This window comes from Coregonus clupeaformis, chromosome 24 (assembly GCF_020615455.1).
Source record: "Coregonus clupeaformis isolate EN_2021a chromosome 24, ASM2061545v1, whole genome shotgun sequence".
Classification (NCBI taxonomy): domain Eukaryota; kingdom Metazoa; phylum Chordata; class Actinopteri; order Salmoniformes; family Salmonidae; genus Coregonus; species Coregonus clupeaformis.
The window spans coordinates 1,291,389-1,304,233 of NC_059215.1; the positions used below are offsets into that span (position 1 = coordinate 1,291,389).

Genomic DNA, 12,845 nt, shown 5'->3' on the forward strand with positions numbered 1-12,845 from the left:
CCCTTCTAGGTCAGTACCCTCCCTAACCCTTCTAGGTCAGTACCCCTCCCTAACCCTTCTAGGTCAGTACCCCTCCCTAACCCTTCTAGGTCAGTACCCTTCCCTAACCCTTCTAGGTCAGTACCCCTCCCTAACCCTTCTAGGTCAGTACCCCTCCCTAACCCTTCTAGGTCAGTACCCCTCCCTAACCCTTCTAGGTCAGTACCCCTCCCTAACCCTTCTAGGTCAGTACCCCTCCCTAACCCTTCTAGGTCAGTAACCCTCCCTAACCCTTCTAGGTCAGTAACCCTTCTAGGTCAGTAACCCTCCCTAACCCTTCTAGGTCAGTACCCCTCCCTAACCCTAACCCTTCTAGGTCAGTACCCCTCCCTAACCCTAACCCTTCTAGGTCAGTACCCCACCCCTAACCCTTCTAGGTCAGTACCCCTCCCTAACCCTTCTAGGTCAGTACCCCTCCCTAACCCTTCTAGGTCAGTACCCCTCCCTAACCCTAACCCTTCTAGGTCAGTACCCATCCCTAACCCTAACCCTTCTAGGTCAGTACCCCTCCCTAACCCTAACCCTTCTAGGTCAGTACCCCTCCCTAACCCTAACCCTTCTAGGTCAGTACCCCTCCCTAACCCCTAACCCTTCTAGGTCAGTACCCCTCCCTAACCCTTCTAGGTCAGTACCCCCTCCTAACCCTAACCCTTCTAGGTCAGTACCCCTCCCTAACCCTTCTAGGTCAGTACCCCTCCCCTAACCCTTCTAGGTCAGTACCCCTCCCCTAACCCTTCTAGGTCAGTACCCCTCCCTAACCCTTCTAGGTCAGTACCCCTCCCTAACCCTAACCCTTCTAGGTCAGTACCCCTCCCTAACCCTTCTAGGTCAGTACCCCTCCCTAACCCTTCTAGGTCAGTACCCCTCCCTAACCCTTCTAGGTCAGTACCCCTCCCTAACCCTAACCCTTCTAGGTCAGTACCCCTCCCTAACCCTTCTAGGTCAGTACCCCTCCCTAACCCTAACCCTTCTAGGTCAGTACCCCTCCCTAACCCTTCTAGGTCAGTACCCCTCCCTAACCCTAACCCTTCCATGTCAGTACCCCTCCCTAATCCTAACCCAGAGGGCCAGGGAGGAGGTCTAAGATAAATATATAGCTTCCAGGTGGGTAGGGAGGAGGTCTAAGATAAATATATAGCTTCCAGGTGGGTACCCGTCAAGAGGTCTCCATCACCACCTGAAACTGGGCAGTGTGACTGCAGTACAGACGACCTGGAACGTCCCCAAAGGGCTGGACCAAGCTAGCCAGCCCTGTGGGTGCGTTCCAGCTCAGCTGTGTGTATTGCAGTCCCCTGTCCTGATGATCAGATCTCACAACGCCTGCCTGGAGAAGTGCTTTACCATCTTAGGAACCTTCTTGATGATACATTACTTTACCAAAAGTATGTGGACACCTGCTCGTCCAACAGATGGAGTTGGTCCTCCCCCTTTGCTGCTATAACAGCCTCCACTCTTCTGGGACGTCTTTCCACTAGATGTTGGAACATTGCTGCGGGGGACTTGCTTCCGTTCAGCCACAAGAGCATTAGTGAGGTCAGGCACTGACGTTGGGCGATTAGGACTGGCTCACAGTCGGCGTTCCAATTCATCCCAAAGGTGTTTGATGGGGTTGAGGTTAGGGCTCTATGCAGGCCAGTCAAGTTCTTCCACACCCATCTCGACAAACCATTTCTGTATGGACCTCACTTTGTGCACGGGGGCATTGTCATGCTGAAACAGGAAAGGGCCTTCCCCAACTGTTGCCACAAAATTTGAAGCACAGAATCGTCTAGAATGTCATTGTATGCTGTACCGTTAATATTTCCCTTCACTGGAACTAAGGGGCCTAGCACAAACCATGAAAAACAGCCCCAGACCATTATTCCTCCTCCACCAAACATTACAGTTGGCACTATGCATTCGGGCAGGTAGCGTTCTCCTGGCATCCACCAAACACAGATTTGTCCATCAGACTGCCAGATGGTGAAGTATGATTCATCATTCCAGAGAATGCGTTTCCACTGCTCCAGAGTCCAATGGTGGCGAGCTTTACACCACTCCAGCCAACGCTTGGCATTGCATAAGGTGATCTTAGGCTTGTGTGCGGCTGCTCGGCCATGGGAAACCCATTTCATGAAGCTCCAGACAAACAGTTTTTTTGCTGATGTTGCTTCCAGAGGCAGTTTGGAACTCGGTAGTGAGTGTCGCAACCGAGGACAGACATTTTTTTTTTCTTTAACACTGTGAGCTTGTGTGGCCTACCACTTCGCGGCTGAGCCGTTGTTGCTCCTAGACGTTTCCACTTCACAATAACAGCACTTACAGTTGACCGGGGCAGCTCTAGCAGGGCAGACATTTGACGAACTGACTTGTTGGAAAGGTGCCGCGTTGAAAGTCACTGAGCTCTTCAGTAAGGCCATTCTACTGCCAATGTTTGTCTATGGAGATTGCATGGCTGTGTGCTCCATTTTATACACCTGTCGGCAACGGGTGTGGCTGAAATAGGCGAATCCACTCATTTGAAGGCGTGTCCACGTCCTGCTGTGTCTATATATATATAGTGTGTGTTTTGGTTGAAGGACCTGCTTTCATTTTGTATTAGGCTGTGTTATGCAACATAATTCATAAACCTCCTTTAAAATGTAAACCACATGAAGACCTGATGTTAGCATCTAAAAACTGTTCCGCTCCGAGACATTACAATATGATATAATATACTGGTTGTTCCACAGAGACCAATAAGATATAATATACTGGTTGTTCCACAGAGACCACTACAAGACAGAGTACGAGAATAAACTTGCTGAGGAGCTGGAGAACATTCGTCTGAAGACCAGCCAGGAGATCGACAGCCTGCAGAGGACCTCCAAGGAGATGTACGAGAGAGAGAACAGGTGAGATTATAGAGATGGACCAGAGAGAGAACAGGTGAGATTATAGAGATGGACCAGAGAGAGAACAGGTGAGATTATAGAGATGGACCAGAGAGAGAACAGGTGAGATTATAGAGATGGACCAGAGAGAGAACAGGTGAGATTATAGAGATGGACCAGAGAGAGAACAGGTGAGATTATAGAGATGGACCAGAGAGAGAACAGGTGAGATTATAGAGATGGACCAGAGAGAGAACAGGTGAGATTATAGAGATGGACCAGAGAGAGAACAGGTGAGATTATAGAGATGGACCAGAGAGAGAACAGGTGAGATTATAGAGATGGACCAGAGAGAGAACAGGTGAGATTATAGAGATGGACCAGAGAGAGAGAACAGGTGAGATTATAGAGATGGACCAGAGAGAGAGAGAGAACAGGTGAGATTATAGAGATGGACCAGAGAGAGAGAGAACAGGTGAGATTATAGAGATGGACCAGAGAGAGAGAGAACAGGTGAGATTATAGAGATGGACCAGAGAGAGAGAGAACAGTTGAGATTATAGAGATGGACCAGAGAGAGAACAGGTGAGATTATAGAGATGGACCAGAGAGAGAACAGGTGAGATTATAGAGATGGACCAGAGAGAGAACAGGTGAGATTATAGAGATGGACCAGAGAGAGAACAGGTGAGATTATAGAGATGGACCAGAGAGAGAGAGAACAGGTGAGATTATAGAGATGGACCAGAAGAGAGAGAGAACAGGTGAGATTATAGAGATGGACCAGAGAGAGAGAGAACAGGTGAGATTATAGAGATGGACCAGAGAGAGAGAGAACAGGTGAGATTATAGAGATGGACCAGAGAGAGAGAGAACAGGTGAGATTATAGAGATGGACCAGAGAGAGAGAGAACAGGTGAGATTATAGAGATGGACCAGAGAGAGAGAGAACAGGTGAGATTATAGAGATGGACCAGAGAGAGAGAGAACAGGTGAGATTATAGAGATGGACCAGAGAGAGAGAGAACAGGTGAGATTATAGAGATGGACCAGAGAGAGAACAGGTGAGATTATAGAGATGGACCAGAGAGAGAGAGAACAGGTGAGATTATAGAGATGGACCAGAGAGAGAACAGGTGAGATTATAGAGATGGACCAGAGAGAGAACAGGTGAGATTATAGAGATGGACCAGAGAGAGAGAGAACAGGTGAGATTATAGAGATGGAGCAGAGAGAGAACAGGTGATATTATAGAGATGGACCAGAGAGAGAGAGAACAGGTGAGATTATAGAGATGGACCAGAGAGAGAGAGAACAGGTGAGATTATAGAGATGGACCAGAGAGAGAGAGAAGAGGTGAGATTATAGAGATGGACCAGAGAGAGAGAGAAGAGGTGAGATTATAGAGATGGACCAGAGAGAGAGAGAACAGGTGAGATTATAGAGATGGACCAGAGAGAGAGAGAGAACAGGTGAGATTATAGAGATGGACCAGAGAGAGAGAGAACAGGTGAGATTATAGAGATGGACCAGAGAGAGAGAGAACAGGTGAGATTATAGAGATGGACCAGAGAGAGAGAACAGGTGAGATTATAGAGATGGACCAGAGAGAGAACAGGTGAGATTATAGAGATGGACCAGAGAGAGAACAGGTGAGATTATAGAGATGGACCAGAGAGAGAGAACAGGTGAGATTATAGAGATGGACCAGAGAGAGAACAGGTGAGATTATAGAGATGGACCAGAGAGAGAACAGGTGAGATTATAGAGATGGACCAGAGCGAGAACAGGTGAGATTATAGAGATGGACCAGAGAGAGAACAGGTGAGATTATAGAGATGGACCAGAGAGAGAACAGGTGAGATTATAGAGATGGACCAGAGAGGGAGAGAACAGGTGAGATTATAGAGATGGACCAGAGAGGGAGAGAACAGGTGAGATTATAGAGATGGACCAGAGAGAGAACAGGTGAGATTATAGAGATGGACCAGAGAGAGAACAGGTGAGATTATAGAGATGGACCAGAGAGAGAACAAACAGGTGAGATTATAGAGATGGACCAGAGAGAGAGAGAACAGGTGAGATTATAGAGATGGACCAGAGAGAGAGAGAACAGGTGAGATTATAGAGATGGACCAGAGAGAGAACAGGTGAGATTATAGAGATGGACCAGAGAGAGAACAGGTGAGATTATAGAGATGGACCAGAGAGAGAACAGGTGAGATTATAGAGATGGACCAGAGAGAGAACAGGTGAGATTATAGAGATGGACCAGAGAGAGAACAGGTGAGATTATAGAGATGGACCAGAGAGAGAGAACAGGTGAGATTATAGAGATGGACCAGAGAGAGAGAACAGGTGAGATTATAGAGATGGACCAGAGAGAGAGAGAACAGGTGAGATTATAGAGATGGACCAGAGAGAGAACAGGTGAGATTATAGAGATGGACCAGAGAGAGAACAGGTGAGATTATAGAGATGGACCAGAGAGAGAACAGGTGAGATTATAGAGATGGACCAGAGAGAGAGAGAACAGGTGAGATTATAGAGATGGACCAGAGAGAGAGAGAAGAGGTGAGATTATAGAGATGGACCAGAGAGAGAGAGAACAGGTGAGATTATAGAGATGGACCAGAGAGAGAGAGAGAGAACAGGTGAGATTATAGAGATGGACCAGAGAGAGAGAGAACAGGTGAGATTATAGAGATGGACCAGAGAGAGGGAGAACAGGTGAGATTATAGAGATGGACCAGAGAGAGAGAGAACAGGTGAGATTATAGAGATGGACCAGAGAGAGAACAGGTGAGAACAGGTGAGATTATAGAGATGGACCAGAGAGAGAGAGAACAGGTGAGATTATAGAGATGGACCAGAGAGAGAGAGAACAGGTGAGATTATAGAGATGGACCAGAGAGAGAGAGAACAGGTGAGATTATAGAGATGGACCAGAGAGAGAACACACTTGCTTGTTCTGAATACAGTGCTGTGTCCACTGGGGGGGGCTCTTTCACTGAGTTTGTTCTGAATACAGTAATGCACTCTCCTCAGAACATGTATTCTGAGATTCAACAAATTGCATGATTGAGTGCCCCTAAAAATGCACCTTACTCCCTATTTAGTGCCCTGGCCCTATTCAGTAGTAGTGCACTACTTTTTGCCCCCTATTCAGTAGTGCACTACTTTTGATCAGGACCCATAAGTACCATTTGAGAGACAACCCATGTCAACATGAAGATGATTGGTTGTTAATTCTGCATGGTTTTAATTCTGACCTGTACTGCTTCTTTCTGTCCCCTAGGAACCTTCGTGAGACGCGTGACAACGCAGTGCTGGAGAAGGACAGAGCGATGACAGCAGAGAGAGACACACAGGCCAGATACGACCAGCTACTAGAACAGTAAGAGAGAGAGAGACAGGCCAGATACTACCAGCTACTAGAACAGTAAGAGAGAGACAGGCCAGATACGACCAGCTACTAGAACAGTAAGAGAGAGAGAGACAGGCCAGATACTACCAGCTACTAGAACAGTAAGAGAGAGAGACACAGGCCAGATACGACCAGCTACTAGAACAGTAAGAGAGAGAGAGACAGGCCAGATACTACCAGCTACTAGAACAGTAAGAGAGAGACACACAGGCCAGATACGACCAGCTACTAGAACAGTAAGAGAGAGAGAGAGAGAGACAGGCCAGATACTACCAGCTACTAGAACAGTAAGAGAGAGAGAGAGACAGGCCAGATACTACCAGCTACTAGAACAGTAAGAGAAAGAGAGACAGGCCAGATACGACCAGCTACTAGAACAGTAAGGGAGAGAGAGACAGGCCAGATACTACCAGCTACTAGAACAGTAAGAGGGAGAGAGACAGGCCAGATACTACCAGCTACTAGAACAGTAAGAGAGAGAGAGACAGGCCAGATACTACCAGCTACTAGAACAGTAAGAGAGAGAGAGACAGGCCAGATACTACCAGCTACTAGAACAGTAAGAGAGAGGGAGACAGGCCAGATACTACCAGCTACTAGAACAGTAAGAGAGAGAGAGACAGGCCAGATACTACCAGCTACTAGAACAGTAAGAGAGAGAGAGAGAGACAGGCCAGATACTACCAGCTACTAGAACAGTAAGAGAGAGAGAGAGAGAGACAGGCCAGATACTACCAGCTACTAGAACAGTAAAGAGAGAGAGAGAGACAGGCCAGATACTACCAGCTACTAGAACAGTAAGAGAGAGAGAGACAGGCCAGATACTACCAGCTACTAGAACAGTAAGAGAAAGAGAGACAGGCCAGATACTACCAGCTACTAGAACAGTAAGAGAGAGAGAGACAGGCAAGATACTACCAGCTACTAGAACAGTAAGAGAGAGAGAGACAGGCCAGATACTACCAGCTACTAGAACAGTAAGAGAAAGAGAGACAGGCCAGATACTACCAGCTACTAGAACAGTAAGAGAGAGAGAGACAGGCCAGATACTACCAGCTACTAGAACAGTAAGAGAGAGAGAGAGACAGGCCAGATACTACCAGCTACTAGAACAGTAAGAGAGAGAGAGAGACAGGCCAGATACTACCAGCTACTAGAACAGTAAGAGAGAGAGAGACAGGCCAGATACTACCAGCTACTAGAACAGTAAGAGAGAGACACACAGGCCAGATACGACCAGCTACTAGAACAGTAAGAGAGAGAGAGAGACAGGCCAGATACTACCAGCTACTAGAACAGTAAGAGAGAGAGAGACAGGCCAGATACTACCAGCTACTAGAACAGTAAGAGAGAGAGAGCGAGAACATAAGAGAGAGAGAGAAGGCCAGATACTACCAGCTACTAGAACAGTAAGAGAGAGAGACACAGGCCAGATACTACCAGCTACTAGAACAGTAAGAAGAGAGAGAGACAGGCCAGATACTACCAGCTACTAGAACAGTAAGAGAGAGAGAGAGACAGGCCAGATACTACCAGCTACTAGAACAGTAAGAGAGAGAGAGACAGGCCAGATACTACCAGCTACTAGAACAGTAAGAGAGAGAGAGACAGGCCAGATACTACCAGCTACTAGAACAGTAAGAGAGAGAGACAGGCCAGATACTACCAGCTACTAGAACAGTAAGAGAGAGAGAGACAGGCCAGATACTACCAGCTACTAGAACAGTAAGAGAGAGAGAGACAGGCCAGATACTACCAGCTACTAGAACAGTAAGAGAGAGAGAGACAGGCCAGATACTACCAGCTACTAGAACAGTAAGAGAGAGAGACAGGCCAGATACTACCAGCTACTAGAACAGTAAAGAGAGAGAGAGAGACAGGCCAGATACTACCAGCTACTAGAACAGTAAGAGAGAGAGAGAGAGACAGGCCAGATACTACCAGCTACTAGAACAGTAAGAGAGAGAGAGAGACAGGCCAGATACTACCAGCTACTAGAACAGTAGAGAGAGAGAGACAGGCCAGATACTACCAGCTACTAGAACAGTAAGAGAGAGAGAGAGACAGGCCAGATACTACCAGCTACTAGAACAGTAGAGAGAGAGAGAGACAGGCCAGATACTACCAGCTACTAGAACAGTAAGGAGAGAGAGAGAGAGACAGGCCAGATACTACCAGCTACTAGAACAGTAAGAGAGAGAGAGAGACAGGCCAGATACTACCAGCTACTAGAACAGTAAGAGAGAGAGAGAGACAGGCCAGATACGACCAGCTACTAGAACAGTAAGAGAGAGAGAGAGACAGGCCAGATACTACCAGCTACTAGAACAGTAAGAGAGAGAGAGACAGGCCAGATACTACCAGCTACTAGAACAGTAAGAGAGAGAGAGAGAGACAGGCCAGATACTACCAGCTACTAGAACAGTAAGAGAGAGAGAGACAGGCACGATACTACCAGCTACTAGAACAGTAGAGAGAGAGAGAGACAGGCCAGATACTACCAGCTACTAGAACAGTAAGAGAGAGAGAGAGAGACAGGCCAGATACTACCAGCTACTAGAACAGTAAGAGAGAGAGAGAGAGAGAGAGACAGGCCAGATACTACCAGCTACTAGAACAGTAAGAGAGAGAGAGAGACAGGCCAGATACTACCAGCTACTAGAACAGTAAGAGAGAGAGAGAGACAGGCCAGATACTACCAGCTACTAGAACAGTAAGAGAGAGAGACAGGCCAGATACTACCAGCTACTAGAACAGTAAGAGAGAGAGAGACAGGCACGGTACTACCAGCTACTAGAACAGTAAGAGAGAGAGAGACAGGCCAGATACTACCAGCTACTAGAACAGTAAGAGAGAGAGAGACAGGCCAGATACTACCAGCTACTAGAACAGTAAGAGAGAGAGAGAGACAGGCCAGATACTACCAGCTACTAGAACAGTAAGAGAGAGACACACAGGCCAGATACGACCAGCTACTAGAACAGTAGAGAGAGAGAGAGACAGGCCAGATACTACCAGCTACTAGAACAGTAAGAGAGAGAGAGACAGGCCAGATACTACCAGCTACTAGAACAGTAAGAGAGAGAGAGACAGGCCAGATACTACCAGCTACTAGAACAGTAAAGAGAGAGAGACAGGCCAGATACTACCAGCTACTAGAACAGTAAGAGAGAGAGAGAGACAGGCCAGATACTACCAGCTACTAGAACAGTAAGAGAGAGAGAGAGACAGGCCAGATACTACCAGCTACTAGAACAGTAAGAGAGAGAGAGAGACAGGCCAGATACTACCAGCTACTAGGAACAGTAAGAGAGAGAGAGACAGGCCAGATACTACCAGCTACTAGAACAGTAAGAGAGAGAGAGACAGGCCAGATACTACCAGCTACTAGAACAGTAGAGAGAGAGAGACAGGCCAGATACTACCAGCTACTAGAACAGTAAGAGAGAGAGAGACAGGCCAGATACTACCAGCCACTAGAACAGTAAGAGAGAGAGAGACAGGCCAGATACTACCAGCTACTAGAACAGTAAGAGAGAGAGAGAGACAGGCCAGATACTACCAGCTACTAGAACAGTAAGAGAGAGAGAGACAGGCCAGATACTACCAGCTACTAGAACAGTAAGAGAGAGAGAGAGACAGGCCAGATACTACCAGCTACTAGAACAGTAAGAGAGAGAGAGACAGGCCAGATACTACCAGCTACTAGAACAGTAAGAGAGAGAGAGACAGGCCAGATACTACCAGCTACTAGAACAGTAAGAGAGAGAGAGACAGGCCAGATACTACCAGCTACTAGAACAGTAAGAGAGAGAGAGAGACAGGCCAGATACACCAGCTACTAGAACAGTAAAGAGAGAGAGACAGGCCAGATACTACCAGCTACTAGAACAGTAAGAGAGAGAGAGACAGGCCAGATACTACCAGCTACTAGAACAGTAAGAGAGAGAGACAGGCCAGATACTACCAGCTACTAGAACAGTAAGAGAGAGAGAGACAGGCCAGATACTACCAGCTACTAGAACAGTAGAGAGAGAGAGAGACAGGCCAGATACTACCAGCTACTAGAACAGTAAGAGAGAGAGGAGACAGATACTACCAGCTACTAGAACAGTAAAGAGAGAGAGAGACAGGCCAGATACTACCAGCTACTAGAACAGTAAGAGAGAGAGAGACAGGCCAGATACTACCAGCTACTAGAACAGTAAGAGAGAGAGAGACAGGCCAGATACTACCAGCTACTAGAACAGTAAGAGAGAGAGAGAGACAGGCCAGATACTACCAGCTACTAGAACAGTAAGAGAGAGAGAGACAGGCCAGATACTACCAGCTACTAGAACAGTAAGAGAGAGAGAGAGAGACAGGCCAGATACTACCAGCTACTAGAACAGTAAGAGAGAGAGAGACAGGCCAGATACTACCAGCTACTAGAACAGTAAGAGAGAGAGAGACAGGCCAGATACTACCAGCTACTAGAACAGTAAGAGAGAGAGAGACAGGCCAGATACTACCAGCTACTAGAACAGTAAGAGAGAGAGAGACAGGCCAGATACTACCAGCTACTAGAACAGTAAGAGAGAGAGAGACAGGCCAGATACTACCAGCTACTAGAACAGTAAGAGAGAGAGACAGGCCAGATACTACCAGCTACTAGAACAGTAAGAGAGAGAGAGACAGGCCAGATACTACCAGCTACTAGAACAGTAAGAGAGAGAGAGACAGGCCAGATACTACCAGCTACTAGAACAGTAAGAGAGAGAGACAGGCCAGATACTACCAGCTACTAGAACAGTAAGAGAGAGAGACAGACGCCAGATACTACCAGCTACTAGAACAGTAAGAGAGAGAGAGACAGGCCAGATACTACCAGCTACTAGAACAGTAAGAGAGAGAGAGACAGGCCAGATACTACCAGCTACTAGAACAGTAAGAGAGAGAGAGACAGGCCAGATACTACCAGCTACTAGAACAGTAGAGAGAGAGAGAGACAGGCCAGATACTACCAGCTACTAGAACAGTAAGAGAGAGAGAGACAGGCCAGATACTACCAGCTACTAGAACAGTAAGAGAGAGAGAGACAGGCCAGATACTACCAGCTACTAGAACAGTAAGAGAGAGAGAGACAGGCCAGATACTACCAGCTACTAGAACAGTAAGAGAGAGAGAGACAGGCCAGATACTACCAGCTACTAGAACAGTAAGAGAGAGAGAGACAGGCCAGATACTACCAGCTACTAGAACAGTAAGGAGAGAGAGAGAGACAGGCCAGATACTACCAGCTACTAGAACAGTAAGAGAGAGAGAGACAGGCCAGATACTACCAGCTACTAGAACAGTAAGAGAGAGAGAGACAGGCCAGATACTACCAGCTACTAGAACAGTAAGAGAGAGAGAGACAGGCCAGATACTACCAGCTACTAGAACAGTAAGAGAGAGAGACAGGCCAGATACTACCAGCTACTAGAACAGTAAGAGAGAGAGAGACAGGCCAGATACTACCAGCTACTAGAACAGTAAGAGAGAGAGAGACAGGCCAGATACTACCAGCTACTAGAACAGTAAGAGAGAGAGACAGGCCAGATACTACCAGCTACTAGAACAGTAAGAGAGAGAGAGAGACAGGCCAGATACTACCAGCTACTAGAACAGTAAGAGAGAGAGAGACAGGCCAGGTACTACCAGCTACTAGAACAGTAAGAGAGAGAGAGACAGGCCAGATACTACCAGCTACTAGAACAGTAGAGAGAGAGAGAGACAGGCCAGATACTACCAGCTACTAGAACAGTAAGAGAGAGAGACAGGCCAGATACTACCAGCTACTAGAACAGTAAAGAGAGAGACAGGCCAGATACTACCAGCTACTAGAACAGTAAGAGAGAGAGAGACAGGCCAGATACTACCAGCTACTAGAACAGTAAGAGAGAGAGAGACAGGCCAGATACTACCAGCTACTAGAACAGTAAGAGAAAGAGAGACAGGCCAGATACTACCAGCTACTAGAACAGTAAGAGAGAGAGAGACAGGCAAGATACTACCAGCTACTAGAACAGTAAGAGAGAGAGACAGGCCAGATACTACCAGCTACTAGAACAGTAAGAGAAAGAGAGACAGGCCAGATACTACCAGCTACTAGAACAGTAAGAGAGGAGAGAGAGACAGGCCAGATACTACCAGCTACTAGAACAGTAAGAGAGAGAGAGAGACAGGCCAGATACTACCAGCTACTAGAACAGTAAGAGAGAGAGAGACAGGCCAGATACTACCAGCTACTAGAACAGTAAGAGAGAGAGAGACAGGCCAGATACTACCAGCTACTAGAACAGTAAGAGAGAGAGAGACAGGCCAGATACTACCAGCTACTAGAACAGTAAGAGAGAGAGAGAGACAGGCCAGATACTACCAGCTACTAGAACAGTAAGAGAGAGAGAGACAGGCCAGATACTACCAGCTACTAGAACAGTAAGAGAGAGAGACAGGCCAGATACTACCAGCTACTAGGAACAGTAAGAGAGAGAGACAGGCCAGAT

General features: G+C 47.1%; 1 protein-coding gene across 1 annotated transcript in view; it reads left to right on the top strand.

Annotated features, from left to right (window-relative positions):
- Positions 1–12,845, top strand: part of pibf1 (progesterone immunomodulatory binding factor 1) — a gene marked incomplete at its 3' end in the record, with an annotated part of 66,482 nt that overhangs the window by 9,276 nt on the left and 44,361 nt on the right. Inside the window, 2 exon segments of the mRNA XM_045206952.1 lie at positions 2,787–2,912; positions 6,190–6,288. Coding sequence (XP_045062887.1) covers positions 2,787–2,912; positions 6,190–6,288 — 225 coding nt within the window.